Source organism: Sceloporus occidentalis, unplaced genomic scaffold (assembly GCF_023333645.1).
Source record: "Sceloporus occidentalis isolate IW3139 unplaced genomic scaffold, rSceOcc1.0.p SCAF_83, whole genome shotgun sequence".
Classification (NCBI taxonomy): domain Eukaryota; kingdom Metazoa; phylum Chordata; class Lepidosauria; order Squamata; family Phrynosomatidae; genus Sceloporus; species Sceloporus occidentalis.
Window position 1 is genome coordinate 3,621,605 of NW_028317063.1, and position 19,806 is coordinate 3,641,410.

The 19,806-nt window shown below is 39.6% G+C and overlaps 1 protein-coding gene across 3 annotated transcripts in view; it reads left to right on the forward strand.

Moving 5' to 3' along the window:
* Positions 1 to 11,603: 11,603 nt before the first annotated feature.
* Positions 11,604 to 19,806, forward strand: part of LOC149285198 (formin-like protein 2) — an 87,286-nt gene continuing 79,083 nt past the window's right edge. For all 3 annotated transcript variants that reach the window (XM_089495682.1, XM_089495683.1, XM_089495684.1), the window contains exon 1: positions 11,604 to 11,720. In XM_089495682.1, coding sequence (XP_089351808.1) covers positions 11,604 to 11,720 — 117 coding nt within the window. The remainder of the gene's footprint in view (positions 11,721 to 19,806) is intronic.

The following is a 19,806-nucleotide window of genomic DNA, read 5'->3' on the forward strand; positions in this document are numbered from 1 at the left end:
TAAGCAAAGCACATCAAAGTACTTTAATATGCATTATTTACCCTACATGAAAAAATAGCATACTTACCCTTAGGAGAAGCTGCAGCTCCGGAGATGCACCATATCCAGAAAGTAGGTAAGGGCATACTGATTGTCATTACAGATGAGAATATCGGATGTTATAATGATAAATGAATCGTTTCCCGCATATATTACAGCTCACTTATATATTCCATATACAGTTTATGATCACCTGAATTTTTATTGGCGCTGATAATTTTTTTGCCTGGTTGACTGCTGGCCGGCAGCGCCTCACATTCACTCCAGCGGCAGATCAGGTGCTGCAGCGTGCGGCTGAACGTGCTACGTGAGCATAAAAAACATATTGAGCAGCCTCGCATACCCAGCCGTCAGTCGCACTTACATTATCACGTTTCATTATTAAGTGTCTTTGGGCATTATAGTTTTAATAGGTAATAAGAATTACTGGTTACCGTATGAAATATATTTGTGTTGTAACATACAGGAAAACTATATAACTTTCTAAAACAGTAACAGTGTGGACAATGTTTTCCGGTTATTATTGCTATAGGCTATGGGTTCAGATGACAGTGAGATTTCTCGGCAGCAGGGAAAACATTTGTTTAATGAATCTATAAAGTCTTCCCCTTTGAAACGACCCTTTTCCTGCTGGAAAATGAACCAACCATGAAATACATTTGGCCGCCTGGAAAAACGCCAGAGCACATTTCACAGCGTGATACAAAGTTGTTACGATGGAGTGTGAAACAACTTATATGCACTTGGGATACGAGCGACACTTGGTAGGTCATGTTTGCATTGCTTATGACCTTTAAAGAATACAATAGATGGTAAATGAAAACTCCTTTCCTGTGACCTTAGGCCTCCAGCACTATTTACTTCAGAGTCGGGAAGTTTAACGTTTCTTAAAAGTCATTTTTCCTTAAAGGGACAGTCCAGTGCCCAAGCAGTCCCTCCAACAAAAAAAATGTTAAAGCACTTTGTAAGTACTGTGATGCTATAAACCCCAGGGAGATGATTGGCATGGCATTTGGGTACAGGTGCTATGTAGATCATACACATGGGTCCCTGGGGTGGAGCAATTGGAGAGCAGGGTGGGCCAATGCTCCATTCCCCCATTCTGTGGAAAATCCATGCCAGCTTTTCCAAGAGGATGGAAGTCTGCAGGATCCGGTCTGGGATTCCTATGAGGCCGGCATCAGGCACAGGTGCTGGGCATTAAAACCCCCTTGGAGCCTGATGATCAGAGAGACTGTTGGGGGAAGAGGAAGTTCCCCTGTGCTCCCGGGGCAAGGGGAGGCCCTGAAGAAGACCATCCCTGGGCCAAGTGAGGCAATACCTGTCTGGACCTTTTGTGTGTTGTCTGGGGAGGTTTTCCAGAGCCTGGCGTAGCTGGGTCTGGCTGGGAGGTCAAGTTAGTGGCTGATTGGGCTGCAAACCAGTAACCAAACATAAAATAAAATTAGTAGAATATCGACACATATAATCCTTAAATATAGCTACTCTATCACATTTCATTATGTCCTCACTGGAAAGTTTCTAATAGAGAAGCCTATAACTGTCATTGGCGTTCATCTCTTTGTTTGTACTAGCTTCCCAGATACGGTTGGTCGGAGGCTGGGGCTGTCACTGCCAATCCCTGGTAATTACCACCATAGAAATTGCCACGGATCTCACAGCTAATCCCAAGGAGATTTCACAGTCCCGATAGCACCAGGGACACACTGGAAGTATTAATAGTATTAAAAGTACTGTTCCATTTAGCCAGCAGGTGTCCCTGTTATAGCAGAATTGTTGTAATGTTTTATCACATCTACAAACTTTTCTTTCTGTATTTAAAAAAAAAAAAATGAATGCAAAAGTATATGCAAAATATTATACCTGTGGATTATGCCCTTCTCCAGGTTGACCCAGAGTCTCCGGATAAATCGCTGCTCCGGGTCACTCTCCTCATTCTCTGGGGCCCTTGCCTGCAGATTACCATGCCCCCCAAAGCTAACCATGCCCTTTATGTGGTTAGCCCCACCCTTCATGAAGCCACTCCCACAAAAGAAGGAAGGTCCATGTAGTCTGCCCTTCCCAGGTAGGCTTCTGGGGCAGCCTTTGACCTCCAGGAGAGAAAGGCGGTGTTAGGCCATGGCCACTCTCCCCCATTACTGCTCTTACCCCACGTAATGAAAGGTAACCATACCCCATCTCCGGCAGCCCATCTCCTCCCCTCCTGAGTCCTATAACAAGAGGAAAAAGAAGAGGCCTCCGACGAACTTAAAGAGATGAACGCCAAACAAATGTAATGTCTTCGCTAAACATCTCTGCGAGGACAACAGAACCTCCTGATTAGGAGTTAAAAAGTGCGATAGGGTACAGCTACATTTTGGCTGATGGAGAGACGCAATCCCAGCTTCTTATGAGAATTTTTAACTATGAGGGCGTAACGTCATAATCAAGTGTCTACTCTTAAGGAGAACCTGATGATGACATTATAGAACGTGAGATTCTTTTAATCAGAATACGTTTTACAAAGAGATTTCAAAGGATGAGAAAACATATATTTTATGACAAGTCGTAGTAGAAGTTACATTTGACCTTGTTTATTTCAGCTAAATCTGTTCTTGAAGCTTAGCGCTGGGTGTCTCCGAAGACAGGGATGATGTTTTTGGAATCCTACAATAACAAGAGAAAATGTAATAGAAATCCCCAAGGTCAAGAGATTGTTTCTGAGGAAGGGAATAATTATTTTAGAGTAGGCTGGATTTTATATTGTTTGGATTCTGAAGATCTTTGTTTTAAAGGTCACTAAGTCAGTCTAGCTACACCTCTCTATGCTGTGTTTACCAACTTCTCTTTTTAAAAGTGAAGGAAACAGGAAGGGCCATGGTGTCTCTGCCGAGAATTTATTACATACCTTCTAGTGCATACATCTGGGAGTATAGCGCCAAAGCTTGTTTACAGTTTATTTTAGAATCAGGATCTTCTCGACATTGTAGCCACATTGATCTGCCAAGTAACAACGCAGACGGCATGCTGTCCATATCTTTTTGTGCCTGAAGGCAAAGTAATGCTCAATATTTTTTTTTCAGGGATCCGCAAAGCTATACATTTACTTAATAATAAGGTTTATTACTGCCAAGGATCACGTATGAATTTCTAAAAGACTTGAAAAAAACCCAATATCCATCTACTGCACCCTTTACCAGATTGTCCATAAAAGAAATCAGACTAGAATGATCCTGCTGAGAAACAGTCCTGAACAGCAGGGACAGTTATATATTTATCTAGCACCGCTATGAATTTAAGAACATCAGAGGCTGATTTACAATTGTACGGGTTGTAGGACAGCAACAAGGGTTGTTCTAACCACAGGCACTTTTTCCTCAACCTCCTGAAACTGTATCCATCTGTTTCGTTGAGTCTTTCGGCTACTTTGCAACCAGTTCTTCCAAAGTCGATGGCTTGGCCAGGTCATATTACTCATCCATTACTTTTTTGTCCTTACCAATGACAGAAGGGTAACAGTCTAGAGATAGCTGGAGGACTCTCATACAAAATTATGAATAGAATTTTTACAATTAATCAGCAAAAACTATATTTACATTTACCCCATTTTAGCATTGCCACTATGTGATCATACCTGGAAACTCACTCAGTTCTACCATGATCCTCCAGGTGAAGCTCTAAATTCAATTACAAATGGATGGTTGATAAACCCATTCCAAATACCAAACCCCCCCATCCCGTCCTAAGGGACTCAAAGGCTTCTTTGTGCACAAGAAGACCCTTTGATGCTGCCACTAATGACATTGGCTTTTAATGAATTTTGTGAATGTTCATACCAGGAATGCGCAAGGTGCTTGCTATCATTTCATGAACACTTGGCACTTATATGTTTATTCTCTCTATAATATAACTGCACATAATTGAGCTCTAATTCCATACGTGTAGAATCACATATTCAGAGACACAGGAATTGATTCAGATCCACATTAAGATAAATAGAAGGAGAGGGAAGCTCCCGACACAGCTTGCAGGCAGAGGGTTTCAACACGTTGTGTTACACCTCTGCATACATGGCAGCTCTCCAGTAATACTTTAATACACAATACAGTGCATTTTAAAATACAATAAGACCTTCCAGAAACAGGCTTGCACATTTGAGTGATAGAGGAAAAATGTGGCTTATTGATCAGTCTGATGCTTGAATGAACAGTGTCCACCAATGACTGCTGGAAACCTTACTCAGAATTATTGATTGGCTGAATAAGCTTAGAATATTGTACAAGAACAACAGAAAATAAAGATTTATTTCAGCAGATGTAAACTGTATGCGCTGCCAGCAGACTAATCATTATCAATACTGTTTGGAACACCGAAATATCCCAGCCATGTAGTTTAAAAAGGATCTGGATAATATGGGAGCTCTGAAAAGAATTTGTATTACTTTAGGATCATCAATTAGTGTATTGCCCCTCTTTAATTTCATGATGTCCGCTGCTTTGTTCACTTTCCTGAATGCTGATTTACACAAATGATAAAATTCATTATGTTTATAAAAGGACTTAAGATACGCCTGCAAATAACATTGATTTCTGTTGTAGGAATATATTTTTGGGATATAGAATACCTATGCCATACATAAAGAGATGTGGTGACGTAATGTCTGGACCCATTTGGTATCACGGTGTTGTATTTAGGCTCAGCATACATTGTTCATGCCCAATGCCTATTTTCACACCAGTTAAGATTCCTTGAAACTTTTTTTTTACCAGGAGCCCAGTAAAATACTTGTCAAGAACACATTTGTTAGACCACGTGTTCTGTCTATCCAGTTCTCTGATATATTTGGATTAATAGGGTAGTGGTAGAGAAAAGAAACTTACAGACCTGCATATGTTACTTTATTGGCCCTGATTAAAGACCAGTTGGTATTCCTCTTGGCACAAGTAAGCAAGAAGGTCCACATCTGGAATACTTGGGGAGGAACCCCAATAGATTTCCCCCTTTTTGTGTGCAACTTCTCCCCTTTGGGTTCTCTTGGAGTTCACCTCCCCTGTGAAGGTGAGTCCAGATGTGTGAGACCAGTGGCCCACCAGGCTTTTGATTGACGGGCTAGATGGCCTGCCTGTGCCTGCATATGAGTGTAAACCTAGCTCAGGTGAGAACGAGCAGTGTTAAATAGCTTGCCCTATTGGTAGCCACCAAGTAGTTAACTCTCAGGGTTTTAATTCCAGGTAACTCACTAGTGAGTTGTTACAAAGAATCTTCACGACCGGCTATTAAAGGGTTAATATTTCAAGAGGGTTAGCTCATTTAGAAAGTTCCCATGTATCCTAGTGATTAATTGTTGCTCGCTAAGTGTGAAAGCCAGCATTCTTAAAACTAGTTGGCATACCAAGTGGATTTTAGATAAATGGATACCATATACTGTATATTGAGAAAAAGTACTTTATTTTCAGCAGAGATGTCTTCTTTATAGCAGGAAAATGGGATAATTCTATTCAGCAGTCAGATCTGGAAGTACAGGACCAAATATTTATGCTCAAGTCATAAACAGCATCTGCTTTCTCTTAAAGGAAAATAAAATCAACCGTGAACTGGAAAAAGTATGAGTGCCGTGAATATAGCCTCAGGTGTTGGACTGGCAGCCTAGAAAATAAAGCATTTTCCAGCTGCTCTTCATAGAATGGGACACTGGAAACTTCAAAGTTCTCTGTGATCTCCAATGACTGGGTGCTAGATAAAGATTGGCAAACCATTGAGGTTGTTAAAGGGGGGTTGCCAAGTCACCCCAATTAATTGTCTGGTTTTGGGTGATATGGATTTTTATCTTTCAGCTCTAACTCCCTCCCTAGACGTTATGCAAATTGCCTCTATTTCCCATGATCCCCTGTTGAGTATTACATATGAACCCCACAGTCCGCCTAAGCAGCCTCTATCCTCGTTGAACAGGCTGCACGTGAGTGTCTAGCACTAGAAATTATTTACAGTCCTATAAAGCTATTATCACAATTAGCAAGATGGTAGTTCTTATCTTATTCTCAGTCTTGGGCCTCTTGCTTTGAGGCCGGGAAGCTTGTAGCTACGAGGATCTTCAGAGTCCCCTGAGCAATGGTCCAGCCAGGGCGCGTGTTCATGTATTTGGTGTGCGAGGTTAGTACATCACCATGGTTTTCTATTAGGTCCACCAATCACTTCTGGACCCTTGAAGCACTTTTAGGCTAGGTGCATACATTAAATTGTTTCTCATACCACAACGGATTTGGATTGTTACTTTTTACAAAGGTATTTGGATTGTTACTTTTTGTACACTGAAAATACCATGTTGGATCCTTGTCCCTTTTTTGGTTAGGGAGGAGACAAGTGACCCCCTTCTCCTTTTGTAATTCCAGGGCCAGGAAGCCTTCTTGCTGGGGAGAGAAGGAAGGGACTGTATATCCCCAAGTGGGCCTGGTGGTCACTGTGTCCTTATGGCACCTGGAACACTTTTTATGTTTCTTTAGAGTGGAGCCACTGACCTACGGGACTTTATTAAAAAAATAACAGATGGTAGTCGTTATTGCTTCTGAGCCTTTTGGCTAAGATCAAGTGAGTACCTGTGGATCTGGGAAAACTTGGTCCCCTGTCTTAAAGACCCAAAGTACTATAAAGCCCTGGGTGTAGTTTTTTTTTTGTTGCACCCAGATCTGCATGAAAATTCACACTGTAAAGCAGGGGCACAGTTAATTTTTTACAACGTTTAAAAAACGCCAGTTATGTACATTATGGAAGAGAAATGGTAAATATATTTTTAATTAATGCTTAATTTTAGCAAAATGTTTAAAAATAAAGAAAAATGAATATAGGTTTATATAGGGGTAAGAATTAGAATTTAAAGTAGGGACACTTGTTCTTTAAATATTAATTTTAAAATTAAACTGAATTTTATTTAAATCCTTGCTTCTGCCGAGAAACATGTGCCTACCCTTCCCTTTCGCCGTGTCACACCCTTCATGTGGAACGTATTATAAATTCATTATATCCTAACAGTTCTTAAGGGTGGATCATCTCACTTCAGCAATGTAATACCGGAGGGATATGTCCATGCCCTTTCAGAAGAGCTTTCGTTCGGGTTTAGCAGTTTTATTTCATGAAACAGAAAAAAAAACACAACACAAAATTAGATTTCTCATTTTTTTTACTTGTAGTATAAAAACACAATGAATAGATTGACATAAACCGGCATGCACTCTGTGTAGTGTGTTGCTTGTGCCCTCACTATGCGAAGGGTTAACCTTTGTGCTTTGTATCTTTAAATGTATTGACTTCAAGATCAGTGGTTCTAAGCCTCAAGGTACACAATGGGTTTTAAAATTGTTAGATCCCCTGGAATTCTTGTGCCAACAAGCTGGCTGGTGGTTAGCATATTGCGCGCATGTGCAGGGGCAATCTGGAGATGAAGCAGGAGGCAGAGCCATATTTGGGAACTCTCTGGTCTCTTGTCCCGGAGAACTCCAGATGAAGCACTGGTTCTCCGGGTCAACCCCCGAATCCTCCGGGTTGTGTGAGCGGGTTCTTTAAATTGGGGGGTTTCTCGCGATGTCAGCAAGAACTGACATGAGCAGGAATGCCCCCCGGACATCAGCCGGACCAGTCCTGGCCGCATCCCGCAAGGGTAGGCTCCGGGTAGCCGAAGCCCAGAAGTTCCCAGGTACGGGCAGAGCGCATCAACTGAAAGCCAAAGGGATGGAGGATGGGGAAGGGGGCAAATGCATATTCTGCTGTCTCCCTCCATTAATTTGCAAAGGGGAGAAAACATTAATTTAAAGGGGACACTCAGCTATCATATACATTAAAGTGCATATGATGGCTGGAATCTTGGTTCCAATAAAGCAAGCGATAGTAGAACCATATTAATAATAACCCCAAAATTGAGATACTTATGGCTCTGTAAGCAAAATGACAACTTACAGTTTCCATTTAAAAATACTCCCAAAATAAAGCCCAGAATGTATGTAGTTAGTTAGTTAATGAAAGCAATTGCCTCTGGAAGGATTGTTAAGATTAGACCATTAAGGAATCTTTCATGTGGTTTGATGAAAACATCTGCAAGGGTAGCACTTAAGCTGCCACTTGACCACGCCAGATGGAAGAATTAAAATGAGAGGAAATCTAACCACAATAAATAAACTTCCATAAATTGTAGCCGTGTTATTTTAAAAGTCAGGAACTGTTTTGATTGACAAAAAGTCAATGTCATTTTTTTTCTAGTACCCATTCAAAGATTACAGTACAAACACTTTCTAGAATGGGCATCGTGAATCTCAAATGTTGGACCAAACCGAACCAACAATCAAATCAGAGTTTTGTTTTTTTTTAAATGGAATTAAATCATAACCCATAACTGGATCAATTTCTGAGACCACAAAAAAGTACTGAAAAAAGCCCATATTAATACCACCCCCATTGACTCTTTTCACCACGGCCCCTCATGGCCCCACACTGTAGCACCAGATGGTGTTAGAGCGAAAGATCAGGTGACTGTGTAGTGTTGCCTGCCGGTGGCCTACCAGGTATTTGCCCTGTGTGTCTAGATGGCCAGCCCAGGCTTGGGCTTCTTGCCTGGAATTCTATCTGGTTGAGGACCAACATTGACCTCAGATCTGCGAGAAAGCAAACCCACGAAACAAAACCCACTTTGCTGCTTTACACAACTATATATAACATTATATTAATACTTAAACAAAATATAGACATATATATTATTATGGGAGATTACCCTTTAATCTGAAATATTCTAATTACCTTCTTAAAATGAAGTCCACGTAGTTAAATCACTAATAAAATTCAGGAAATATAACATACATTTTTTAACAGCCCTTGTAAAAAAAATCCCATTATTTTAATCGGTTATAGCAAGCAATCATTTCATTATATTTTAATTGATTGGTATAAGCGTGAAAGAAACCCAACTCAGACGGAGTGTCAACACTTACGCTCCAAATTTGATGTTTGTTAAAAACAATTCTTTCACCCACCCGAAAATGAGCTGTTCCACTAACACCAGTGTTTATTTATGTTACTGTGAAAATCTAGAAATAGTTTCACAATTTACCTACGAACCTTAAGCTTAGTTATTTTCTTTCTTAATTTCAACGTGAAGGTTCCGTAGGTCAAAACGTTCTTCTAGAATGTACAACTGCTGAAATTCTTCCATTTAATTCATTATCACCTTGAGAGCTGAGACTTCACTGCATTCATTTGAATATATATATCTGTAAAGATGGTGGAAACTCCGGTAACATATTCATCTTAATAATTCCCAAATGTTTCTAAAAAAAATCTAATTTTACCCCAAAATTTTAACCCCAGTTATGCAAATATAACTGGCAGGGGAAATTGTTTGTGATTTGACACTTGTAGGAAAAAAATAACGTCATTAAGTATTAAATTCAGTGGCGTCGGAAGGGGGGTCACAGGGGGCCATGCCCCCCCCATTGGCAGCAGGGTCTATTATTTATATATATATATATATATTGTAAGCAGGGGCTCATATTTATATATATTGTCAGCAGGGTGTAATATTAAAGAATAACAAAATAACTGCCAGTTCAGCTGTTATTTTGAAATCTTATTTTGGTCACGGTCTTTTCAAAGAGATAAGTACATATGTAGTTAAAAATGCATGTCTAATGCATATATATATATATATATATATATATATATATATCTATATATATATACAAACACATACACATATATAAATATATAGTGTATATGTAGCATTTTATAATTGCCCCCCCTACTTTGGTCCCCCCATGTGTCCCCCCTAAATATGAAAGCTGGAGGCGCCACTGCAGGTGACTGCGCTCCGTATAGGGCCACAGAGAACACTGGGTCCCGATCTATAATAGCTTTCATAGAAATGATTAAAGATAATCCTCAGGACAGAGGCTCATCCATTATCTTCTAAAACATTGCAGATAAAGTTCTGCTGTTACATCTTCCTGCTCTGGCTGCCCATAGGGTTCCCATGCAATTATTTCAAGGGCATCATGGGAATTTAACGGGAAATGTGCATACATTCAGCACTCAAACAGAGCAAAAAAACATCACCATATTCATCATGGCTGTGAAAGACACACTTGGGCATCTGTAGACAGATGTGTACTAATGTACAGTAGATAGTGGTGAGATTCCTTATCCACCTTCTGCCCCTTTCATGTAAGAATGGCATTTCCATATGAAGCCTTAATGAACCTGTTCTGTGATGCCCTTTAGAGGAGTAACTTCAGTCTTTAGACTTTCTCATTTTTGTCATGTTATTATTATTACCTTTTATTTATTAAGCGCCCACAGATTATCCATAGCTATACTATTTACATGGAGCAGTTCACACATACACAACAAATATACACACATACAGACAGACAGATACATATGGAGTTGAGATCCCTGCCTGTAAGCGGACATCTAGCCTTATGGTACTTTGTATAAAGTTCCCGGCAGGAATGGTGGGCCTTCGAGGACCCTGCTCAAGAGCTTACAATCTAAGGGAGAAGTATGTGCTGACATACACAAATCGACTGAAAATCCACATAGGTGCCATCATAAATGCGGGTTACGCAGCTGCATAGGACCCTCAATGGCTTAAGAGCCCCCCGTCAGAGGATATGGAAGTGAAATCCTAGTGGGTGAGAGGCTCAGATGTAATGTAAGGAAGTGTTACTTTACTGAAAGGGTGGTAGATAAGCAGAACAGCCTCCAAGCAGAAATGGTAGAGGCTACTACAGAGAGGACATTTAGGTTTATGTGAATCTGAGAAGACCAAGGGCTGGTGAAGGTTTGAGTCTTTACATTACAAGCAGACTAGATGAGCTGAATGGTTCTTATCTGTAGCCAAATACTGTTTCTGCTACATGATTACATGGTTACATGATTGATGTCATCCCAACAATGTATGATTTGTTAAACGGAATTAGAATTTGTCAGCATTGTCAGGATGATCATCCTGACCATCAGTTGAGAATCTGAATCTTTTTTTTTTTTGAGGGTCCCTAAAAACCTGGAAACACCTCTGGACCAGTATGAGTAAGTTGCTTCCCGGTTAAGAAGCTGGCAGCATCCAGTGCTGAGTGAGAAGCCAGCATCGCTTCTCCTGAGCCAGCTTTTCCAGCAGATCACTAGAGGGAGCCTTTCTCTTCTCCTTGGACAATAATAAAGGGAGTTTCCATGTTTTATTCAGGCTGCCTGCAGCCTCTGAGCCTCTTGTGATCCTCACACCAGCAGCAGCAAGCAAGGAGTGGTGTGCAAATTGTGCAACATGCAGATGGCATCTGTGCCTTCTACCCCCTGCATAGGACACAACTGGGGATTTTTCTGGAGCACACCCAGAAGCAAGAAGGTAGAAGAGGTGGCATTGTGCTAGAAGGAGTCTAGGAGGATTCCTATTGTTACTGGAATATATTCATTTTGTTGTTTCTGAGGTCGATTTGCTGGACAGATTGGGGAGAAAGGACAAGCTACTGGATAGTGGTGCTGGATCACTGATTTCCTTGATATTTTGGGGGCTGTCGGGCACAAGGTGGCCTTTGCAGGATCTGCCTATCATGGGGAACGCAGGGAGCATGGATTCCAACCAGACTGATTTTAGGGCACATAACATGCCCCTGAAACTGCCCATGCCAGAGCCAGGTGAACTGGAGGAGAGATTTGCCATTGTCTTGGTGAGTGCTTTTAACCCACATCATCGCTGTTGGGGTCGATCTGTACTATGTGCCCCCTTCCACACCTCCTTGAGTGAAAGTGCAGCCTACAGAGCCCACCTCCTTTATTACAATGTATCATCTGGCAGAGCTTTAATGTGTAAATCACAGTAAATGCTGCCTTAGGGGAGGAAAACCAGATAAACCCTATTGTGTGGCACTGGGGCTGTTTGTTTGCAAGGGGGTGGGGGTGGCTGTGGCTACCACGTTTCTTCTAGATCCTTTCAGGAATGGCTCCTTTTCAATGGTGACTCCTGCTTTGTAGTGTAAGGATTCTGTATATTGTCCCATGTGGTGACACTATACTGCCTGCCCATACAGTACAAAAACAAAACCCTGTCTGATCTCAATAAAAAGGGGGAAAATGGGGTATCTGCATCTCATTAACATCTGCAGACCTTTAAAGTGGAGAGTCACTGACATCATTAACCCCTTGTGCGCTAGTGAGGAGTGTAGCACATAGTAGCCCATTCTGGGAATATTCAGCTGTTTGCAGTTTACATACCCTTTTTCAGGATTTTATAGTATTTTCTGGATTTCTTTCATGGATTTGATTTTCTAGAGCAAAATGGAAGTGTGTACTACAAGTTACAAAAAAGGGGAGTGGTGTCTACTACAAATACATCAGTGCATTATTATTATTGTTGTTATTATTATTATTATTGTTATTATTATTATCATGTTTTATTTATATAGCGCCAACAGGTTTCGCAGCACTTATTACAGTCCATACATTCAAAGGATGTGACAAAACTAGATTTGACAGACTAAGACAAACCGATACATTAGGTTAAGAGGGCCTGGCTCTCAAAGCTTACAATCTAGAGTATATAACACTAACTTTTAGCTTATGTAGTGACTGTTATTTTACTTTATATTTAAAAATAAACATTTTGTTTGCATATTCTATCAAAAGCAACCTGGGATCCCCAACAAATAGGTTGTGTTTAAGGTTTCAAATTTTATTTTGGTCAAAATGAATTTCCATTTATTGTTTTGCTGGGCTTTCTAGGTCATGTTTCTATAGTAATAATTTAATATTACATATTATCTTTTTTCTTTTTTTAAATTACAGAATAGCTTTATGTTTGCTTACCGAAATGTGTTATGTTAATCATATTAATCAAAATATTTTTTTAAAGGAATATAAATGGTTTCCTTATTGTGTTATTTAGGAGGATACTGTATGTATAATAATAACCTGACTACCTACAGATCCTAAATACACGTAAGACTATTGTGATATACAGGTCACGCTTACCCTTGTTTATGTTGCCCCTCTGGGGTGAGGAATATTCAATCAGCCAAACACCTGACTTACATGTGATATGTAAATGTATTCCCTTTCTTAAGTTATTCAGAGTAGGTGACACTTTGGAAACGACACTGAATTTTTTTAATGGTGTACAAACATTCGCTAAAAGTAACTTATTAACTTCCTACGTTTACTCGACCTTACTCCTTCCGGTGGCACTCAAATTGTTATATGTATCTTCAAATAAAACACTATATATATATATATATATATATATATATATATATATATATATATATATATATATATATATAATGTAGTGTCTTAAAAAGGTGTCTCCTGTGTGTAGTCAGGAAATCTCTGACTACACACAATAAATCTTTCTGCTGTCTTACTTCACTTTTGCAGTAAATACAGGGCTAATTAAAAGGAGATGGCTACATTTAATGGACTGTTCATGTTGCAAAAAGACATATAGATTCAAATAGTAAAAAGGTATATTAAGCTTGTGGATGCTGGATGGTTCGAAACCCTTCTGCAATTATGTTACTAGAAATGTCCTTGTTTTCCATTAAAACATAAAAGTGACCCCAAACCTTTGAACAGCAATGTATATATGACCTTTTCACGTGAAAAATACAGATTGAATGTTAAAATTGACAAAACACATTTAAAATAACAGAGAAAATATGACCCGGGCAAACATTAAATTTATTTTCCGATCAGCTATTAAATGTTAAGATCACTAAATGTTATTTTTGGAAGAAATCTTCCAAACTGGAAAGCAAACACTGAGTGTTAGTTTCACGTGTGTGAGATTTTCAGATGTTAGTGAGATAAGCCTCTGGCTCCGCTTTGGCTGTTTTTGTGTAACAGATTCTTGTGTTAATCTGTAAACTGTGCTGACAAGTGACATTTAGGCTAATTTTGATGATCGTCACCATATCGCTGTCCAGTGCCTCTTCTGTGCGTTAATCTCCTCTTTCAGGTTGGAATGCGTTGCTAAAGAGGGGGGGTCTTCCTATGAAACACGAGTTTTGTGGTTCGCTGAGGATGTATACTTTTCAAAGCTGTAGTTTGCGCTTGTTGATCAAACATCAGAAACCTTTTTTACTACATCTCCGCCATATATTAATTTGATACAAAATGAAGTAGCAATGTTTTTTTTTAATTATTTTATTTTCTGGCTTATTATTATCATTATTATTATTATTTACTGTTTTATATAGCGCCATCAAATTCCGTACCGCTGGTTTATTGCGCATGGTAAGAGATGGGTGGGAGATGGGCCACCATCCAGTTGGGCGTTTCAGATAAAGGTACTGTTCCATTGGTTGCTATGGTGACATTTAAATATGGATGACAGCATACTGTACCTCCCAACTTTTTTACTCCGCTGAGGGGCAGAGCTTGGCAGGTGGAGTGTTTTACTCAAACTGGCAGCGCTACTGTGCATGCGTACAATTTTGCCCATGGACAGTATGCATTCTGCGATGTCCCAGGCTACCGGAGGATAAAATCGAGACTGCAAGATTGCTCCCCCTGAATAGACAGGTAGAGCTCGGCGGAGCAGCGGGATAGAGTGGCAAAGCGGAACTCAAGTGATCAATGTTTATGGATCTATGGGGAGCAGTAGAGGGAGAAATCAACTAAGCGAGACTAAAGTAGTCTTTGGTTAGTTGCATGTTCAGTGGTCTTTAATGCATTTTTCCACCAATTATTCCATTTTATTGGGCTACGCTCGGAAAGTCGTAAACCCGTTCTGTCAGGCTGTATGCGTCACTCGTCCTTGGCCTCGGTGCGCCCAGAATAGCCTGAAAGTAAGTCACAAGCTTAATCTTAAATGCTCAAATGAAAGAGATTATTGTATTTATCACGGCCTAACACGTACTTTGTTGGAAAAGTCCATATGGATGTGGTTGGTGCTTTTCCCATTAGTCATTGTAGGAACGCAATGAATGCATTGCTGGCTCCTTCTTTTAATTTTGTACAGATATGCAGAATAATAGCAGAGGTGGCTAATTCTCCATTAATGGTGTATGATTAGCAATTAGAGGGTCATTGTTAGTATGAGCAAGCATACAGCGAACAAAAAGCCTCATGTGCATAAAATACTAAAATAGTACATTTAATTTAAGCCAAATCTTTAAACTAAAAATTAATCTGCATTTTGCAGCTTTTTTAACAATATGTGGCTTGTTTATGGAATAATTCGCAGCAACCATATCTACATGTTTACATCACACGCTACGTTACATGTACCATGATTGGAGCAGTGTTCCAATATATTGCATACTTAACGATTTATAAAAAAAAAAAAAAAACAATTACGGTGAAAGTATGGTCAAAATGGTGTGACAGTTCCTGTTGGGATTAATTCTAGTATTTGATTACCAGGGCCAGACTGGCGATGACAAGGTGCCCTGGCATTTTAAGATTAACGGCTACCTGATGACCTAAGTGCGGCGATGGCTGGAGTGGATATGCGCGGCTGTGTGCTACGTTTTTATGCTCATGTAGCGCGTGGCTGGGCATATCCAGCCACTGGCCCACATATCCAGCCATTGGCCGCACATTACAGCACTCGATCTCCTGCTGGAGGGGCAGATCGGGTGAGTGTTTGACGCTGGCGGCCAGTGGCATTTGCCCAGTGTGCCGGATGACCAGTCCAGGCCTCTTGATTACCATTGAGTTACAATTGATTGCACTTACAATCCAGGGTCACTATACGGTCCATTGTAACATGTAAGTAACTACAAACGTGATTAAAATGTTTGATCCACGTTGCACATGTATCAGACATTCCAGTAGCTATGGTTACCTCTGTTTACTTTGTTGTGTTATGTGTGTTATAATACCACATGAACAAAATCTATTAAGTTAGAAATCGTTGTTGGCAGGTAGTCAGCATACTTACTGCCAGTTGTAGGCTTCTCACACACTTGGCAGACCTCAGTAGTCCCTCGTTTCCTTTGTCTCAGATTATGACGTGTTTTAAACTGGAACGGTATAGAATTAAGACTCAGCACTTTTGCATCCCCAAATTTCTTGGCATTTGGTGTTCATGTAGTTGGCCCATAACATATTACAGAATAATATCAATGACACTTTCAACATATTTTGTTTAAGGGGCTTTTTAAGCCTTCTGCCTCAGCTGTCAGCTTTTGTTTCTGCTAGATTATTTTGGGATTTTTTTTGTTTAAAACATGAAAAATGTAGCACCATGGACAGCTGTAGTCAATAGATTTAGTAGGAACACCAGTGACAGTGAAGTGATACAGCTTGAAATCCTGAATTCTATCACTTTAGGTGCCATATCACCTGGTGAGGAACCATCTCTCCCATGGGAAACTATTACCTTAAATCAGTAGTATCACTTATTACAAGACAAACGTAGGATGTTCAGCTCTTCAGGTCTAGAAAAATTTCGGGAATGCCTTCTATCTTCTGGAAGATGTCTTCAGTAACAGAGGAAGAAGGTATCAGACATTGTCTACAGGGAACCACTATGTCTCTGGTCTCCACTAATAATATAGGCTTCTGTACTGGTGCTAATGTTTATGTGACGTGCAGAACATAGTTACACATCTCGCGGACGCGCAGTATGTCCTTCTAAATGGTGAGGTGGTTTTAGGTCCTTTCTGGTTCTAACACTTTCATTCTCATTGAGAGAGAATGACTTCCAGACTGTATATAAGTGGAGTGGTTTGAAGGGAAGGTGGAGTGTTTCTGCTGATAAGAGTACATTTCATCCTTAGGATGTTGGCTAAGAGACACGTTTGTATCAGTATTTACAAGGAAGGATTAAGGGAATTTAAATATGCATGGGATAGGCATATGGCTCCTGAACCTGAGACCAATGAACTGATTGAGGTTTGAGTCTTTATAGCAGGAAAAACTAGGCAGACTTGATGGGCCGAATGGGTCTTATCTTCTGTTAGATTCTATGTTTCTATGGCTCCATGGAGAGGATGTATGAAGAACAATAGCAAAGTGGTGCAGTCAACAGGGACATTCTTTCGTTGGCATGGTGAAAACTCTACTTTTAGCATTCATCAATGAAGTCAGCGCTTGGAGGTCTGAAGCAATCCTCCTTCTCTCATCTGATTTCTTCTTCCTAATCGCCCTCCCATTATGTATCATTTGAAATGTTCTTTTTTTAACTGGGCAGGAAAACTATACTCCGATCTCCCGGCAGGAAGTTTATTTTTTATTTTTTCAAAATTATGTAGTTTAGATTATTTTTTTAAGTCACCGGCTTGATTTAATATTATTATTATTATTCTGACATGCTGGGACATAAAGTCATATATGTTGTATGTTGTATGTGTCTATTATTTTTTAAATAGTGAACCATTTCAGCTTATGGTAATTGTAGATTTTAATGCAATTGCCAAAAACAATGTCATGTGACTTATGTCACATTGTTAGTCTTTGTTACTTGTGATATAGCATGTCTTTGGCGTGTTTGTTATACAGGGTAAAAAAATAGTGTTTTTAACATATTTTGTCATTTTTTTCTGTTATAGGTTTCTATGGCAACTATTAGCAATGAGGGGAAAAAATCAATGCCCAGGTAAAAAGAGGGGCTCAGGTGCATGTTTTTTATGTGATAAACACAAGAGACATAACTAAAAACATGATACCTGTTTTAATAAAGCTTAAAAAACAAACAGGCAGGTTTTTGGGCGGTATTGATTAATGTTATCGTTTTTTTTCCCTGTGTCAAAAGAGACCTTTGTGACATTTCTGATTTACTTCTGTACATTTAGGAATGTATAGAAACAAATGACAGTTTAATAGGATTAAAAGAACGCACATACGTTTGGCGTAATTAGGAGAAAGTTTTCTCTTTTAGCCCCATTACAAGCTCGACGGGTCTGCGCTTGCTGTAGCGGTTCCGGGCCTTCATGCCCTCCAACCAAAACTAATTACCGGTGAAGACAACTTCCTGAGGAAACGTAGATCATCCCTTTAACACAAATATGAGTCAATTAGTTACGGTTATTCTCTTTTTTATTTAGTGAAAAATAAGATTTTACTAGAATTTCTGCAAATATCCTATATTGTGAAATACTATGAGTCAATTTATATCGCTCTTCCTGTCGGTGACGCGCTTAATGTAGGTAGCTACTTGACCTCCACACTTTTTTAACTGGCAAAACTGGTGGTGGTTAATCAAACATACAACTTGGGGTCAGTCCTGTTGTATGTTCTCTCTTAATACATCACATGTATGGCAGTGAGAGTTCTGCTGAAATGGTGATTATATTTAGCAGAGAAAGCGCAGTTTATCTCATTAACCGGTAAAATAATTTGGGGGAGTTTTAGGGGTAGCATACAGCGTAGTAATATATCCAAACCATAAATATTAGCTTTGTCTTTAAAGTACGACGAGTGTAACAAAATATCTCCACCCGCTGCTATTTTGTAGCAAGTAAATTATTACAAATGCAAATAATATGCGTTCCGAAGGTGCCTCTCCTATTCCAAAAGTCCCCGATTACCTGCTTCCTCCCGAGGCTTGGAACTGAGACTTTGTACAAAGAGAGGCGATGTTTGTAGCCAAAAATGATAAAAGGAAGCCTTGGACTGAGCCCTTCCAGTAAATGATACACACACCCCTTCAGTGCCAGGGGTGTACTTAAATCGTTAAGTGACAAAGATGTGCAACATTTTAATGTCTTGGAGAAAACCAGGATTCCCCTAATATAGCTATAGTTCTACTGAGTTGCAGGAGTAAAATTTAGTCCAACTAAGGTGGACTCAAAGTGGAAACCTGAGTGTGAACCAAGTAATCGAGTATGCGTTGAGTTTCCTTTAGTGTTGCTTAAACTTGGTTTCTATTGAACCAGGACTTGGATCAGCTGAGCCAGAGATCTCCAAGTTCAGCACTCAGAGGACCTCATTGTACGGTTTCCATGGTAGTTGACGTGGCATCAGGTGCCACGGGATCTCTCCTGGCTTCACTGGGAGAGATAGAACAAATTGGACCCGCATTTAATGCATTCACGTGGGGATAATTCTGGTGTTATGTCATGTGAATAGCCTCAATAGTGAATGGCTGAAATCTCCACTGGTTTTACTAATCTAAGAAGCCTTGTTTGGGCATTTGAAACGCTGGGTAATTTATTGTCGGGGTATAATACATAAAAGCATTCCGCTTTCTATTTTGGGTGGAAATAATGTATTTTAGTTGGATTTTACCATCTTCCAGCAATTCCCATTTCATTGATTGCATATACATTATCAAATGCAGAAGACTTCCCTTAAGGCTCTAAAGATGTGCTAATTCAGGCTCCTCCTATCACGGACTGCAACTCTCAGCATACACATCCATCCAAAGCAAATCACATCTTTCCATATAACTGTTTTCATTAAAAAAGAAATCATGAAAAGCATTCTGGTTTTAGAGACATTTTATTCATTGGGAAGACTTTTCATAATCCTCATATTTCATATATGGCAATAATTATCTAAAGTGAAACCATATGAATGCTCTCAAAGTCTTTTTATTTGTACAGCGTATACTTTGTATGAAGATTAAGTGATGCTTTTTCCAAACATGAATAAAAGCTGAAGGTACGGCATATGCTGGACCTTTGAAATCATTTGGCGCTGGTAGGACCAATTGCTTTTAAAAATAAAGGTCAAATGGTTAAGTCTAGTTGGCAGCATTTAAAATAATATCCAAGCTATTTAATTTAATATTCATTTTCTTTCTGTGCAAAGAAATATTTTTATATGCAATCCCTGTGGCTGACAGCTTATTTTAAGTACATGTACCCTATA